We start from the raw sequence: 16,287 nt of genomic DNA, 5'->3' as shown, positions 1-16,287 counted from the left end.
TGTAATTTAGGTTTTACGCGAGTTTAATCGGGTTGGGTCTAATTAATCTAATCAATCTAAATCAATTATGTTCTTCCATAGATCCATTGTTGTAAGTATCCATTTACTCTAGTTCAATTATACAAGTTATGAATCGGTTTATGTGAGTTTATCAATGTTCATGGCTAGTACTTCAACACCTAGTGATTTAGACATCTACATGTGAGTGTCGGATGGTAATTGAATGGTAACTAGATTTTACAATAGTGTAGTTTATTTAGAGTGATCTTAATAAACTAGGTTTTATGTGAATTCAACCAAGGAAGAGTCTTATTGATTAAACATAGGTAAAGAAGAACTAATGACAAGGTTTATGTGAATTTACTAAGTTTATAGTTCTCGGTTTATAGATATTGTGAGATTGATATGAACCATTTACTTGTAACTACAAAATAATGGGTTTAAGTATAAAAGAACAATCCTTATCATTTATCAAGATTGAAGTAAACACCGCCTTCTCATCCTTGTTATTTATCTCATTTTATTTCCCGTTTGTTACTTAACAATTCTACAATTAAAACACCCCTTTTTCTTAGAATAATTAACTGTTTTTGAAGTCCTTAAAACAAACTTCTCCCTATGGATCGAACTGGTCAATTTACTTGCTAGTTACTACATGATCGGGTTTTAGTTGCCTGTATTATGTGTTAATTATTAAGCATATTGTCTACATTTTAAAGGTTACGTCTTAACACATCACCACCGACAAAGACCATGAACAACTGCTATCTACAATCGAGCCTAACCTAGATAAAGAAACCGCAAATTACAAATGAAACAAGACCAGGAATAGACAACCTAATCAGATAAACACAAACAAGACCGACATCTAAAAAAACAAGCGACCGATAAACTAACTAAACAAAACCAAACCAACAAACAACCTCCAAACTAACTAAAACAAGAAAAACACTAAAGTACTAAACATAACTAAAAGGCCTCATAAGCATCTTCCGGCTCTTATGACTTGATTGAACCAATTTAACGGTAACCTTATCGCGATGGAGCTCCTTATTCGACCTTGAACTACACGAATTTGCCGATTAGTGTCGCTTACGAAAGGGGGAACAAGCCGTGTTTCACTAACCCGTCAAAAAAATTCACCCTCGTTCTCTTCCGCCTCTAACTCTTCATCTTCGTCCCGCATAGAAAAGTCTTCATCAAGTGACACCTTCGTCTTGTTCTTTTTCAGCTTCTTATTCGAAACAAATCCCGTAGTATCATCTTTTTGTTTTTGATAATTGTTCCAATACTTGTTATAAGACGTCTCGCACACTTTTCCAGCAAACTTAACCTCCAACGGCACACCCTTTCTACTAATATGTACCACACAAAAACGCTCATCGGTACTACCCCTCACTTCTTTATTAATACATGTAGCATCATCACCTTGTCCTTTATTAATACCCGAAGGCAAACCCGAATTGCGATCACCTGCACTAACAACTTTAAAACCACCTGAAACTGGGAAACCGAACCCGAACATAGCACCGTCAGAGACCGTGCCAAACTACCTTCAACATCAAAAAATAAACTTCTTAATTGAAAGCTCGCCTCTTTCATATTTAGTATAACCACCTCAACTTGGTTGATATCATTTCTAACCTCACTCGTAGCTTAAACCAATGTCACCTTGATCTAATCGAACTTAGTTGAATAAACTGAAGGACACACGATACTGCCATCATCCACGGAATCAACAACGGGAAGAACACCATATGTATCCTTCACTTTTGTTCGAACCGAACAATCACCCATCAAACCGTTCGTTTTGAGCTTGCCAACACTTTCGAATCAAAAGTATGGATTATAAAACGCCGTAAAACTGAAAGATTACTAACTTCAAGCACCCAAACCTTAGTTATCGAGCAAAACATCGCATCTAAATCCATCTCTAGAGACAGAGGCAAAGTCAAAATTTATTGATGAGAGTGGCTTACTCGATAATCAGATATTTATAAAAAAAAAAAGAAAAAAAAAATTATAAAAACAAGTCTTAACAAATATTATTTTGAGAGCAAATAATTTAATATATTAACTATATTATTATTATTATTATTATTATTATTATTATTATTATTATTATTATTATTATTATTATTATTATTATTATTATTATTATTATTATTATTATTATTATTATTATTATTATTATTATATATATAATATTAATGTAAAACAAAAAATTTTAAAGTGATAAATGAGCTGATTGTCAATTAAACGAGACTTAAAAAGTTGGACCATTTAATTTAAGAAATAATATTATATTTGATTTGATATTTGATATTTGATACTTGAGAGGATTACATTTATTTTTGCATAATAATAAAATTAAAACTTGGTTCTCGATTGGGCCTTGAGAGAGGCTGAGCACCCCTCAGTCCCCTTGTCTCCGGCCCTGTCTAGAGGGACGTGTATATGCTCAACGACCGAGGAAATTACAAGGCAAAAATGAGCCGAAATTACTAAGAGTAGATGAACAACGAGTCACAAATAGAACATCACCGAAAAGGGCTGCAACCTCTGACACATCATCGGCTGAAATACATGTAGCCATAAAACCTTAGATTTTGAGCCACGCAAACCGAAAAAGCGTCAGCCACCTCGAGAATGGCGAAATCAGAACGAAGTCATCGAATTGATGTTTTATTTCATAATGACATATTCGACGGAGTTAGGTATTAATGTTTTGATTGGTAATGAAAAGTAAATGAAATTTAGATAAAATTATTAGTCATTAATGTTGTTACACCTTTTACTTTTGAATGAAAAGTATGATACCAATCATGACATAATCTACTCTGATCTACCTTCACGGTCAACAAATAAACTTCCAAATTCAAAGCTCGCGTCTTTATCGTTCACTGTCACCACCTCAACTTGGTCGACATTATTTCCAACCTCACTCCTAGCTTCAACTAATACCACCATAATCAAGTCGAATTGAGTTGAATATTTTTTTTTCCCGGCAAACATAGAACATATATTAATTTTCAAAAGACATATAAAGGGCTGGACATTTCCCAAACCCCAAAATGAAATACAAACACAAACATAAAAGCAAATCCAGCCTATACAACACCGAACTACATTCTAAAGGTAAAATTTACCATCAATCAGCTGCAAACCCCATATCCTAGCCACTCTTTTAACAGCATCATTATGCTTAACTCTATACGTCAACAATTTACATTGAACAAAATTGTGAATAACTATGCAAATATCTTCAGCTGACCTATTGATCATCCTGAACAACCTATTATTCCTTTCCTGCATAGAAAATATACACTAGCAGCAACAACCAATCTATTAACAACATTCCAGATATTACCTGTACCAGGATAAATTGAGATACCATGTACAATCTCATTTAACTGATCCTGCAGACCCCTGTAAACAAGCTTCAATTTTAAAGAGCTCCAAACCTTCAAACTGAATGGACATTTGAAAAACAGATGATTTACAGAGTCCATCTCATTATCACAAAGGGACAACTAAAATTCCGATTCTTCACCCAAATTGCCATTATATCTTGAGTGTTCAAACGATTTAGCATAGCAAGCCATAAGATAAAAGCATGTTTAGGATCAAAACTTTTGAACCAAACCACATTACGCCAAGCAAATTTTGGTCTATTAACTCTAAAATCTGTCCAGACCTGATGGGTTGAAAAAGGCACTTTCTTGCCTTCATTAGTGACCCATACATTCTTAACAGTACCATTAACATGATCAGTACCAACATATTTTTTGACTTTCTCCCTTAATTTCAACAAAAACTTCCATCCCCAACTATCATTATGACTTGGATTAATATTCAAAAAGCTCACTCCTTTTAATTTTATCACATTAACCCACTGACTCCATAAAGAATCATGTTTTGTAATCAACCTCCAAATCTGCTTTACAATAAGAGTTTCATTTCACTCTTTTAAAGGCCTTAACCCAAGACCACATTGATCTTTTGGGATACACACATTCTTCCAAGCAACTTTTGCCTTACCTTTTGAACTGTCAGACTGAGCCCACAAGAAACCTTTTAACAACTTATCAATTTCAGTCACTGTACCATAAGGTAAGGTATACACAGAAGCCCAATAAGTTTACATAGCAGACAAAATAGATGCTACCAATTGCAGCCTTCCAGCATAAGAAAGCTTCTTTAATTTCCAGTTATTAACTTTTATTCTTACTTTGTCCACCAAACACTTACAGTCTTTAATTCCTAGCCTTTTTGCAAGAAGGGGAACTCCCAAGTACTTCATAGGTAAAATACCCACTTCAAATGGAAGAATCTGCACAATTTTACCTTGAGTGACAGGATTTACACTACCAAAGAAGATGGTACTTTTGCTCGTGTTTGGTAACAAACCTGATGTGTCACCAAAATCAGTTAAGGCCCTTTTAATAATTTTCACAGATTTGACATCCCTATGACAAAAAACCAGTAAATCATCAGCAAAACATATGTGTGTTAGCATCATCTTCTTACAATGATAATGGTATTTGAACCCACTATTACTTTTTGTGTACTTACTAATTATAAGAGACAGAACCTCCATAATTAGGGTGAAAAGATAAGGTGACATTGGATCACCTTGTCTAAGACCTCTCCCACCTTTGAAAAATCCTTCAATGCCACCATTTACACAGATAGAAAATGAAGAGCTGGTCACACATTCCATAATCCACTGTACCGTTCTGTGATGGAACCCAAAACCATTAAGAATGTCCCTTAAAAAACACCAATTGACTGTACCATATGCCTTCTGAATGTCTATCTTTAAGGCACATCTGCTAGGCCCTTTAACTCTGTTATACCCCTTAAGCACCTCCTGGGCAACCAAAATATTATCATGAATAGACCTTCTAGGGATGAAGGCACTTTGATTGCAGCTAACAACCCTATCAAGCCCTTCTTTTAACCTATTTGTGATTACTTTGCTAATGCACTTGTACAATACATTGCAACAAGCAATAGGCCTGAAATCAGAAACCTTTAATGGAGTTTTAGTCTTTGGAATCAATGCTATCAGAGTGGCATTTGACTCTTTTAGCGACCTTCCAGTTTCAAAAAATTCCTTCACAGCCGAACAAACATCTTTACCAACAATACTCCATGCTTTCTTAAAAAATAAAGAAGAGTATCCATCAGGACCAGGAGCTTTGTCATCATCTATATCAAAAATGGCATTGATAATGCTAAAAACAAACATATATTTCATAGCATTATTCCTCAAGAAAGACAAGCTTTTAGTTGCAATTGTTCTATTTACAAGTGATATTCGTTTAAATAATAAAAGGTGAAGACAAAAGATAGATTCGACGAATTGAAGACGCAAACGATCAAAAAGCTCAAAAGTATAAAATACAATCAAAGAGGTTCCAATTATTGATAAGAAACGTCTCGAAATTACAAGAGTACAAGATTCAAAATGCAAAGTATAAGATATTAAATTGTACGCAAGGACATTCGAAAATCAGGAACCGGGACCAGAGTCAACTCTCAACGCTCGACGCAACGGACTAAAAATTACAAGTTAACTATGTATATAAATATAATATAATATATAATTAATTATATAAATTATATATATATTATATTTATATAATAAAACGTCGGCAAACAAAGATCCAAAAGGTGTGAGCTGGATCCGATATCTCCGCGACTCGCGGAGTTCTAAGAGCAAATGGGCCGCGACTCGCGGAGACCCAAATTCTAAAAATGCCTATAAAAGCTCGCGCATTCTGAACGTTTTATATATCTTTTTCTTCTCCTCATTCATACGATATATATATATATATATATATATATATATATATATATATATATATATATATATATATATATATTATATTATAATTTTAATTTTAATTTTAAATCCTAATAATAAGGGTATGTTAGCGAATGTTGTAAGGGTGTAAGTCGAAATTCTGTCCGTGTAACGCTACGCTATTTTTAATCATTGTAAGTTATGTTCAACCTTTTTAATTTAATGTCTCGTAGCTAAGTTATTATTATGCTTATTTAATGCTGAAGTAATCATGATGTTGGGCTAATTATTAAAATTGGGTAATTGGGCTTTGTACCATAATTGGGGTTTGGACAAAAGAACGACACTTGTGGAAATTAGACTATGGGCTATTAATGGGCTTTATATTTGTTTAACTAAATGATAGTTTGTTAATTTTAATATAAAGATTTACAATTGGACGTCCCTATAAATAACCATATACACTCGATCGGACACGATGGGAGGGGTATTTATAGTACGAATAATCGTTCATTTAACCGGACACAGGAATGGATTAATAGTCTATGGAATTATTAAAACAGGGGTGAAATTATGTACAAGGACACTTGGCATAATTGATAACAAAGTATTAAAACCTTGGGTTACACGCAGTCGATAACCTGGTGTAATTATTAAACAAAGTATTAAAATCTTGTTACAGTTTAAGTCCCCAATTAGTTGGAATATTTGACTTCGGGTATAAGGATAATTTGACGAGGACACTCGCACTTTATATTTATGACTGATGGACTGTTATGGACAAAAACCAGACGGATATATTAAATAATCCAGGACAAAGGACAATTAACCCATGGGCATAACACTAAAATCAACACGTCAAAGATCATGATTACGGAAGTTTAAATAAGTATAATTCTTTTATTTCATATTTAATTTCCTTTATTTTATATTTAATTGCACTTCTAATTATCGTACTTTTATTTATTGTTATTGTATTTAATTGCACTTTTAATTATCGTACTTTTTAATTATTGCACTTTTATTTTATCGCACTTTCATTTATCGCAATTTCATTATCGTTATTTACTTTACGCTTTAAATTAAGTCTTGTATTTATTTTTAATATTTTACATTAGGTTTTAACTGCGACTAAAGTTATAAAATCGACAAACCGGTCATTAAACTGTAAAAACCCCCCCTTTTATAATAATAATATTACTTATATATATATTTGTATTTTTATAAATTAAACTAATATAGCGTTAAGCTTTGTTTAAAGATTTTCTCTGTGGAACGAACCGGACTTACTAAAAAATACACTACTGTACAATTAGGTACATTGCCTATAAGTGTTGTAGCAAGGTTTAAGTATATCCATTCTATAAATAAATAAATATCTTGTGTAAAATTGTATCGTATTTAATAGTTTTTCCTAGTAAAATATAAGCTATTTCATATACACCTCGCATAATATCAAGTATTTTTGGCGCCGCTGCCGGGGAAATCAATTTCTTGCTTAAACGCCGGAAGCGCAACGCTATATATATATATATATATATATATATATATATATATATATATATATATATATATATAAAGGATTTTTATTTTTAGTTTACTTTTATAAAAAAATACGCTTTTGTAAAAATACGTTTTAAAAATTCAAAAATATAAAAAGAAAATTCAAAAATTTATATATTTTTAAAAGTTTGTTAAAAGTTTTATAAAGTTTCTTTATTTTTATTTTAGTGTTAAAAAAAATATAAGTTTTATTTAAATATTTCGTATTTATTTAAAATAAAAAAAATCAAAAAAAAATAAAAAAAAATATATATATATATATAAATCTATTTTTAAGATTTTTATTTATAAAATTATAAAGTATTTCTATTTTTTTTATTTTAGTTTTTAAAATATAAGTTTTTATTTATTATATTTTATATATTATTAAAAACAGAAAAATATATAAAATATAATTTAAAAAAACTACAGAACCTGTCGAACGATATTTGTGCATTTAAAATTTTAACCTCCGCGACTCGCGGAGTTTTCTGGAACGTGGCACCGCGACTCGCGGAGCCACCCTGACATGCGTACACAGAAACCCTAACCAGCATCATTACGGAGTAATTATTATTATTATTATTTTATTTAAAACCCTAATTAGGTTTTTAGTTTTTAATTAGTTAATTTAAGTTATTATTTTGTTTAATTAGTTTAATTAGTTTAATTAATTTACAAAATTAATAGTTTTATAAAATAAATAATATAAAAATAATATTTTTATAAAAATTGTACTTTTTACAACTTTTAGTATATTTTTATATTTTGTCCTTTTTTAATTATTTAGAGTAATTTGTTGTATTTTTCGCTCGTAATTAGTTTTAAGTCATAGTTTTTGCCTTAGTTTTTTTTTTTTTCTTTTTTTTTTCTAGATTTTTAGGCTTTGCCGTAAAATCCCTTAAGTGCTTTCTCTTTAGACTAAGATCTAGGTGCTTTAGAATTTTGCGACGCCTTTTTAAGTTTTAGTACCTTTTTAAGATATTGCCATTTGGGATATAGTTTTACTTGTAAGCTTTAATATTTTTAGACGCAACTTTTAATTTTTTAGTTTTTAGTTCCTTTTTAAGTTTTGACGCGCTGCTTTCTTATTTTTATTTTTCGACGCCTTTTACCTATGTATCAATTATCACTCCAATTAGTAATCTCAATTTGCAATTTTAATTTTAAGTTAGTAATAATAATAAGGTTGGGTTAGTCGAGTGTTTTAAAGTTTTATAGTCACTCTTTTTCTTTCTTATTTTTCGACGCCTTTTATTTTTCAACCCTTTTCTTTTTCGACCTTTTTCGACGCGCTCTTTTTCTTTCTTATTTCTCGCCATCCTAGTTTTTAGGACATAGATTTTTATTCTACTTCTTATCTAAATTTCTTAAAATTACAAAAATTTATTTTAAGTGGATAAATTGATAGACATCAAAATTTTCTGGTTCGTAGTAATAGTTGGATTTGTACGTGGACCGGGTTATTGGAGCCAAACAGTACTCAATTATATTGAGACCAAACGAATCCTGCCCCTCTGCTGCATCTTTTGGCTATTCGAAACGTGGGTAAAATCAGAAAAGTCTATTAATTGGATAACTTATATAATTTTTCTTTCCTTTTAAAAACTAATAGGATATTCAGTGAATGCACCGAGCAAGACGTTCACCACCTTTTGTACGTTCACCACCTGTAACTCGATCAACACATCTAGCAAATATTGTCGCCGTTGATTATTCTTTAGAATCGTCATCCAGTCGACCAAGTACTCCAATTCAAATTTCCGATAATCCATTTTTTTAACCCGACCTCACAATTGAGAATTCAGAGAATATTCAGGGACAATTCATAGATCCTGAACCATTAATTTTTCCTCCAGAACCACCAATCATTCAAACAGAGATTGTTGAGGAACGAACCATTAAATCAGAATCCTCTAGTGATTCAGATTCAACAAATTCAATCATGGAAAATCTGGAACCTTTAAGTATGAAAGACCGAATGAGAGCTAAACACACTGGTCAAGGTCACGCAATTACTCATCCTGACATTAATGCGCCAGATTATGAAATCAAAGGACAAATTCTACATATGGTGACTAATCAATGCCAATTTAGTGGTACGCCGAAGGAAGATCCAAATGAACATCTTCGTACCTTTAATAGGATCTGCACACTATTTAAAATAAGAGAAGTGGAAGATGAACAGATATATCTCATGTTATTTCTGAAGGTTTTCTTATGCCCGAGAGACATATTAAATTAATGTGGCTAATGTGTTGTGATCCAAGTCGGGTCATACCCAATAACAAGCTTACCGACACCTTATATGTATTTAAACTTAACGAATGGATCGTTAAATAAGTACGCGACACTTAGATTTTAGAAAATGGGTTTTCTAAATTATAATCACTTGAGATAAATTATTTGGATAATTTATATATGATATGGATTTAATTATTTATAGGTTTAAATAATTATGTTGTGTTATATTTTATAAAATGGTTTATAAAATACAAGTAACTTAACAAATACATGGAATTATATAACAAGTTTTATAAAATACAAAACTTATTATATACTAAACATGGGAGGACGTTTTTGAGGGCTCCAAGAAGTCCATTCCATGCTAGAATCTTGTTACTTTTAATAACACACTTCCATAGGTTGCATGTGAGTTCATATACCAAGCATTTGACTCATTCTCAAGACTTACAAGTTCAAAACACTCTTGCATTCATTTGGGACAGATTCTGGCCGAAATTTTGAGAGAAAATAGAGAGGGTTTCTTGCTTGGTATCTTGCTAATTAAGTGTCCAAAAATCCTAACCACATAAAGGAAGGTGTTGGTGATTGAAAGCTTGGGGTATAACTTGCTTGAGGCTTCAAGTTAGAGGCTTTATTCCATCATCTTTATCATCCATATTGCTGTCCAAATTCAGCTCCTAACTCATCTTGGAGGAGGTATAATATTCTTCCTTCTTTGTTATATGTAAGCATTATTTCATAACTTGATTACTATATGGAATTCAATTAAAATGGTTTAACACATAAACTTGTTTTATTAATCATCATGCTTCCGCTTACTTTACTATCATAAAATGGATTTGTGATTATGTTGACATTATAAACATGTTGTTATGTTGAATTCCATCAATGGTATCTAGAGCCGAAGTCTATGAAATATGCTTCTTATATATGGTCTTTAAAACCCACCAACTTTGCATTTTATTAACATGCATGAAAGTAGAATGCAAAATTGATGGTTTTGGGTGGGTTCATGTTTTTGGCCGAATTTAGAGGGCTCCAAAGGTGGTTTTGGACTTGCCTTTTGGTTCATATTTGTTGATAAATTATTGTTCACAATCATAGCCATGACCATGTGTTTGAATGAATGCTTGTTTGGTTGATTTATTATTCAATTGATATGGTTGTAATATTCATTCATTTGGTTTGTAAAATTAATTATTCATTTGGTATGTAATATTAATTTTAGTTATGTAATTTATTTTATATTTGGTATGTAAAATAGATTAGGTTGTATTTTCATTTTTTAGAAAAAATGTATTAGGATATATTTTTTTGTAAAAATGAAGATGAAAGGATGGAGTCAAAGGAAGAACACAAGAAGAATCTACTTGGATGCAAGAATAAGTGGGAGTGGTAAAATCTCCTATTTTGTGTTATGACCCATTACCCGGTGGCATTTTGTTTTCGGCTAAACAAAATGCTTACCAAAAGGCTTGATTGTGAACAAAATTGTTTTGCATGCATAGTTGTGTTGTTTGATTATGGTTTATATGTTTGGTTGCTAAAAATTAATCACACAAGTTAACAACAAGCTAAAATGAAATTTAATTGGTTAAATTAGACGTTATTAACGACATGCAAAACGACAATTTAAATGGTTAAATTGAAATGGCTAAAAGGACATTAATAAACGGTTATTAAGAACATGATAAGGATCATATATATAAAATGGTTTATATCAAGTAATTAGTTAAAATTACTAGACTTGAAAATGGATTTCAATTAAACCATACACTAAATGCATGTTGGTGTATGGCATAAATGTTTTCTCAAACTAGAATTAAAGAAAACTTAAAACCCTTTACACTAGGTCAACAAGTTTAAACGCCATCCTATTGTATGACACTTAAAAATATTAGGGAACTTATAATGGGATAAAGGTCACCTAACCGTTATGAGCAAACTAATATGATTAAGGTAAATTTCGCACACTTGTGGGATAAAGGTCACCTAACCACTTGTATGCTAAGTTTACATGTCTATACAAGTAGGATGACTTGATTTGGAAATCATGAACTTAGGGTCACCGAAGCATGATGAACAAATAGGCGTTGATGGGATTAATATGCCATGCAAAAGGATTGCATGATCCCATAAATTAGAAGTTGCAAAAGGATTGCAATTGTCATTATGACTACCTAGCTAAATCAAATGACGGGATAAAGGTCACCTAACCGAAATTTGATTTACCGTTGGATTCTAATATTTAATAAAACAAATTAAAAGGGTATTGTTTATTAAATTTAAAATCATTACTTAAATGAACTTTGTTAAATTTTGTAGATGGCCGCCAATAACAACAACAACATGCAAAACGCACCACTTAACCTTAACAACCTATCATTAAGGTCTCTCTTAGAGAAAGACAAACTCAACCATACCAACTTTATGGATTGGTTCCGAAATCTTCGGATTGTCCTCAAACAAGAGGATAAAGCGTATGTACTTGAGGACCCCATTCCCGATCAACCGGATGAGGATGATGAGGAGGCAATGGCCTTTTACGACAAGTATTGCCACGACTCCCTTCAAGTCTCATGCCTAATGCTTGGGACTATGATTCCCGAACTCCAAAAGGATTTCGAGCATCATAGTGCATACGACATGATAACGCAATTGAATGAGATGTTCCTTCAACAAGCGCGTGTCGAGCGCTTCGAGACCGTTCGGGCGCTACATGCTTTTCGTATGGACGATACCCAATCGGTTTCATCTTATGTCCTTAAGATGAAAAGCCTTATTGATCGTGCTAACCGTCTTAACCTAAACATATCAAATGAGTTAGCCACCGATCTTATCCTTAACTCCCTATCAAAAAGGTTTGATCAATTTGTAATTAATTACAATATGAATGGGATGGATAAGAGCATAGGTGAGCTTCACGGTATGCTTAGAACGGCGGAAACTAGCATGGGTAAAAAGGCTTTACCCGTGTTAGCAAACGATCAAGGTGGGTCAAAAGGTAACACCTCTAAGCCAAAGGTGGCCAAGAGAAAAGGACCCGCCCATCAAGGCAAAGGGAAAGGGAAGATGGTTACCCCAACCATCAACAAGGCTAAGAAGCAAAAGGTAGCCGAGAAGGCAAACCCCAAAGAAGACCCATGTTTCGGTTGCGGTGAGATGGGTCATTGGAAACGAAACTGTCCGGTCTATCTTAAGGAGTTGAAGGACAAGAGGGATGCAGGGCAAACCTCAGGTAATATGTATATGGTATATATAGAGCTTAGTATTACTTCTTCTAATATATGGGTATTAGACACGGGATGTGGAACTCATATTTGCAATTCTTTACAGGGGTTCAAAAGAAGTGATCATAAGGCGGGAACATCAAGTCTCTATATGGGCAATGGTGCAAAGGTGCATGTTAAAGCTCAAGGAGATTTTATTTTGAAGCTTCCAAGCGGATTGGAACTTATTTTAGAAAATGTTTTGTATGCTCCGGATTTGTGTAGAAACATTATTTCTATTTCTTGCCTAAGACAATGTGGTTACGTTGTTAATTTTATTGATGATGATATTCATGTTTCTAAAGATAATGTATTCTATTTCAAGGCTTCGCCTTCAAATGGAATTTATGAATTGGTTCATGATGACACATCATCGAGCTCTATATACCATACTAGCACCAAGAAACTCAAAAGGGATTTGAGTGATTCCTACTTATGGCATTGTCGCCTTGGTCACATAAACAAGAACCGAATGCATACACTTCAAAAGAATGGACTCTTGAAATCAAATGAGATGGACTCGTTTGATGTGTGTGAATCTTGTTTACAAGGCAAAATGACTAAAGCACCTTTCAAAGGGACCTATGAAAGGGCTAAGGACTTATTGGGATTAATACATTCGGATGTATGTGGACCCTTTAAGCCCATAGCTAGGAATGGTGAAAGATACTTCGTTACTTTCATTGATGACTTCAGTCGTTTTGGATATGTCTACTTGTTAAGACATAAGGACGAAACTTTTGAAGCATTCAAAGAATATCAAAGCGAAGTACAAAATCAACTCAATAAGACAATCAAGGTACTTCGTACCGATAGAGGAGGTGAATACCTAAGCGATGCTTTCCAAGATCATCTTAGGAGTTGTGGGATTATCTCACAACTTACTCCACCTGGAACACCCCAACTTAATGGAGTTTCCGAAAGGAGGAACCGAACCCTAATGGATATGGTTCAATCTATGATGGCTAGAAGCACGTTACCTCTATCATTTTGGGGTTATTGTCTATGCTCCGCGGCCCGTATTTTAAATATGGCCCCAACCAAGAAAGTGGAACGAACTCCTCATGAGATGTGGTTTGGAAAACCTCCATCTCTATCATACTTAAAGGTATGGGGATGTGAAGCTTATCCTAAGCGTTACGTCCCTAATAAGTTGAATGCTCGATCCACGAAGTGTATCTTCATAGGATATCCCAAGGATGATATGGGATATTATTTCTATGATCCATCCGAGCAAAATGTATTTGTTGCTCGAAAGGCTGAATTCCTTGAAACTAAGTTCCTAATGGAAGGAAATAGTGAAAGGAAGATAGATCTTGAAGAGGTTCAAGATCAAGTAGATGATACACAATTGGTTGACACTAGCACTCAACATGAAAATATTGAGAGTGATCAAATGGATGATCAAAATACACAAGACGTTCGCAGATCTGGTAGGATTAGTAATCCTCCTGAGAGATATGGGTTTCTCATGGATGGTTGCTATGTGGTTGATTTGGATGAACCAACAAACTACCAAGATGCTTTATCAAGGATTGATAAGGATAAATGGCAGGAAGCCATGAACGCTGAGATGCAATCCATGTATGACAACCAAGTTTGGGAACTTGTTGAACAACCTACTGGCTCAAGGCTAGTTGATTGTAAATGGCTTTTCAAGATGAAAACCGACATACATGGAAACTTGGATACATATAAAGCTAGACTTGTAGCAAAAGGTTTCACTCAAACTCAAGGGGTTGATTATGATGAAACCTTCTCACCAGTGGCAATGCTAAAGTCTATTAGGATATTATTTGCCATAGCTGCTCATTATGACTATGAAATATGGCAAATGGATGTCAAAACCGCTTTCCTAAATGGATATCTTGAGGAAGATGTCTATATGGTACAGCCCGAAGGTTTTGTTGATCCGAAAAATCCTAAAAAGGTATGCAAGTTAAAGAAATCAATCTACGGATTGAAACAAGCATCTAGAATGTGGAATCATCATTTTAATGAAGAGGCAAAGAAATTTGGCTTCATTAAAAATGGTGATGAAGCTTGTGTATACAAGAAGGCTAGTGGGAGCTCTATAATGTTCCTTGTGCTGTATGTGGATGATATATTATTATTTGGGAATGATATTACCACAATGCAAGAAGTCAAAACTTGGCTAAAGAGTTGCTTCTCCATTAAGGATCTTGGAGAAGCACAATACATATTGGGGATAGGGATCTATAGGAATAGATCCAAGAGATTGATAGGTTTAAGTCAAAGTACATACATTGATAAAATCTTGAAAAGGTTCAAGATGGAAAACTCTAAGAAAGGTTTGGTACCTATTCAAAGAGGAACTGTTCTCAGTTCATCTCAGTGTCCTACCACGAAAGATGAACAAGAGAGAATGAAGAAAGTCCCATACGCATCTGCTATTGGGTCTATCATGTATGCAATGATATGTACTAGACCGGATGTGTCATGCGCTCTAAGCTTGACAAGTAGATACCAGAACAACCCAGGAAACAGTCATTGGATTGCTGTTAAAAGTATATTGAAATACCTTAGGAGAACTAAGGATATGTTTCTAATATATGGGTCTGGTGAGGAGGAACTCGCTGTAAAAGGTTACGTGGACGCGAGTTTCCAAACTGACCGAGATGACTCTCGATCACAATCCGGTTATGTATTCATGTTAAATGGTGGTGCAGTCTCTTGGAAGAGCTCAAAACAGGAAGTTGTTGCGTTATCCACTACAGAGTCGGAGTACATTGCCGCCTCACTGGCAGCTCAGGAAGCTGCATGGATGAAGAAATTCATCGACGACTTAGGAGTGGTCCCTTCCATTCAGGACCCTCTTGAGATCTTTTGTGACAACGAGGGTGCGATTGCTCAAATCAAGGAACCTCGTGCTCATCAAAAGACTCGTCACATTGAGCGGAGATTCAACTACATCAGGGATGAGGTTGAAAAGGGAAAGATATGTATTCACAAAGTTCACACAGATCATAATGTTGCGGATCCACTCACGAAGCTTTTACATGGGCCAAAACATGAGGGACATGTTTGTGCATTAGGGCTTCGATATTCTAGTGATTGGAAATGATCTATTTTCTGTATTGTAACGGAACGAATTAGTTCAAACTCGTTAATATAATTATGGTATTAATTCAATTTTGAGTTATGTTCCTATTTTGCATATTTAATCCATGAATAAATATTTATTCTAAATCCCGTAGTTGATCATATTTGTGGGAACAAGTATGAGGTTTAGACTATTATGAACTCGGATTGGTATACACTCACAGGGTTGAATGTGCGGCAAGGTTGCTACCAAGGTTCATAGATATTTGTGGGATACAAATATTGGTTATCCATGAATAAGCTATTATTCTAAATTCCGTAGTCGATCACATTTGTGGGAATGAATGTGAGGTT

At 33.6% G+C, this 16,287-nt stretch overlaps 1 protein-coding gene across 1 annotated transcript in view; it reads right to left on the bottom strand.

Moving 5' to 3' along the window:
• Positions 1 to 1,129: 1,129 nt before the first annotated feature.
• The window catches only part of LOC139849112 (uncharacterized), a 38,342-nt gene continuing 23,184 nt past the window's right edge, over positions 1,130 to 16,287 (bottom strand). Inside the window, exons 2-9 of the mRNA XM_071838785.1 lie at positions 4,252 to 5,214; positions 4,016 to 4,101; positions 3,554 to 3,937; positions 3,415 to 3,471; positions 3,150 to 3,309; positions 2,850 to 2,957; positions 2,531 to 2,601; positions 1,130 to 1,549 (exon numbers count right to left, since the gene is read on the bottom strand). Coding sequence (XP_071694886.1) covers positions 1,130 to 1,549; positions 2,531 to 2,601; positions 2,850 to 2,957; positions 3,150 to 3,309; positions 3,415 to 3,471; positions 3,554 to 3,937; positions 4,016 to 4,101; positions 4,252 to 5,214 — 2,249 coding nt within the window. The remainder of the gene's footprint in view (positions 1,550 to 2,530; positions 2,602 to 2,849; positions 2,958 to 3,149; positions 3,310 to 3,414; positions 3,472 to 3,553; positions 3,938 to 4,015; positions 4,102 to 4,251; positions 5,215 to 16,287) is intronic.

This window comes from Rutidosis leptorrhynchoides, chromosome 5 (assembly GCF_046630445.1).
Source record: "Rutidosis leptorrhynchoides isolate AG116_Rl617_1_P2 chromosome 5, CSIRO_AGI_Rlap_v1, whole genome shotgun sequence".
NCBI lineage: Eukaryota > Viridiplantae > Streptophyta > Magnoliopsida > Asterales > Asteraceae > Rutidosis > Rutidosis leptorrhynchoides.
Note: the sequence above shows the minus strand (reverse complement) of the source record. Positions and strands in the feature narration are given on the sequence as shown.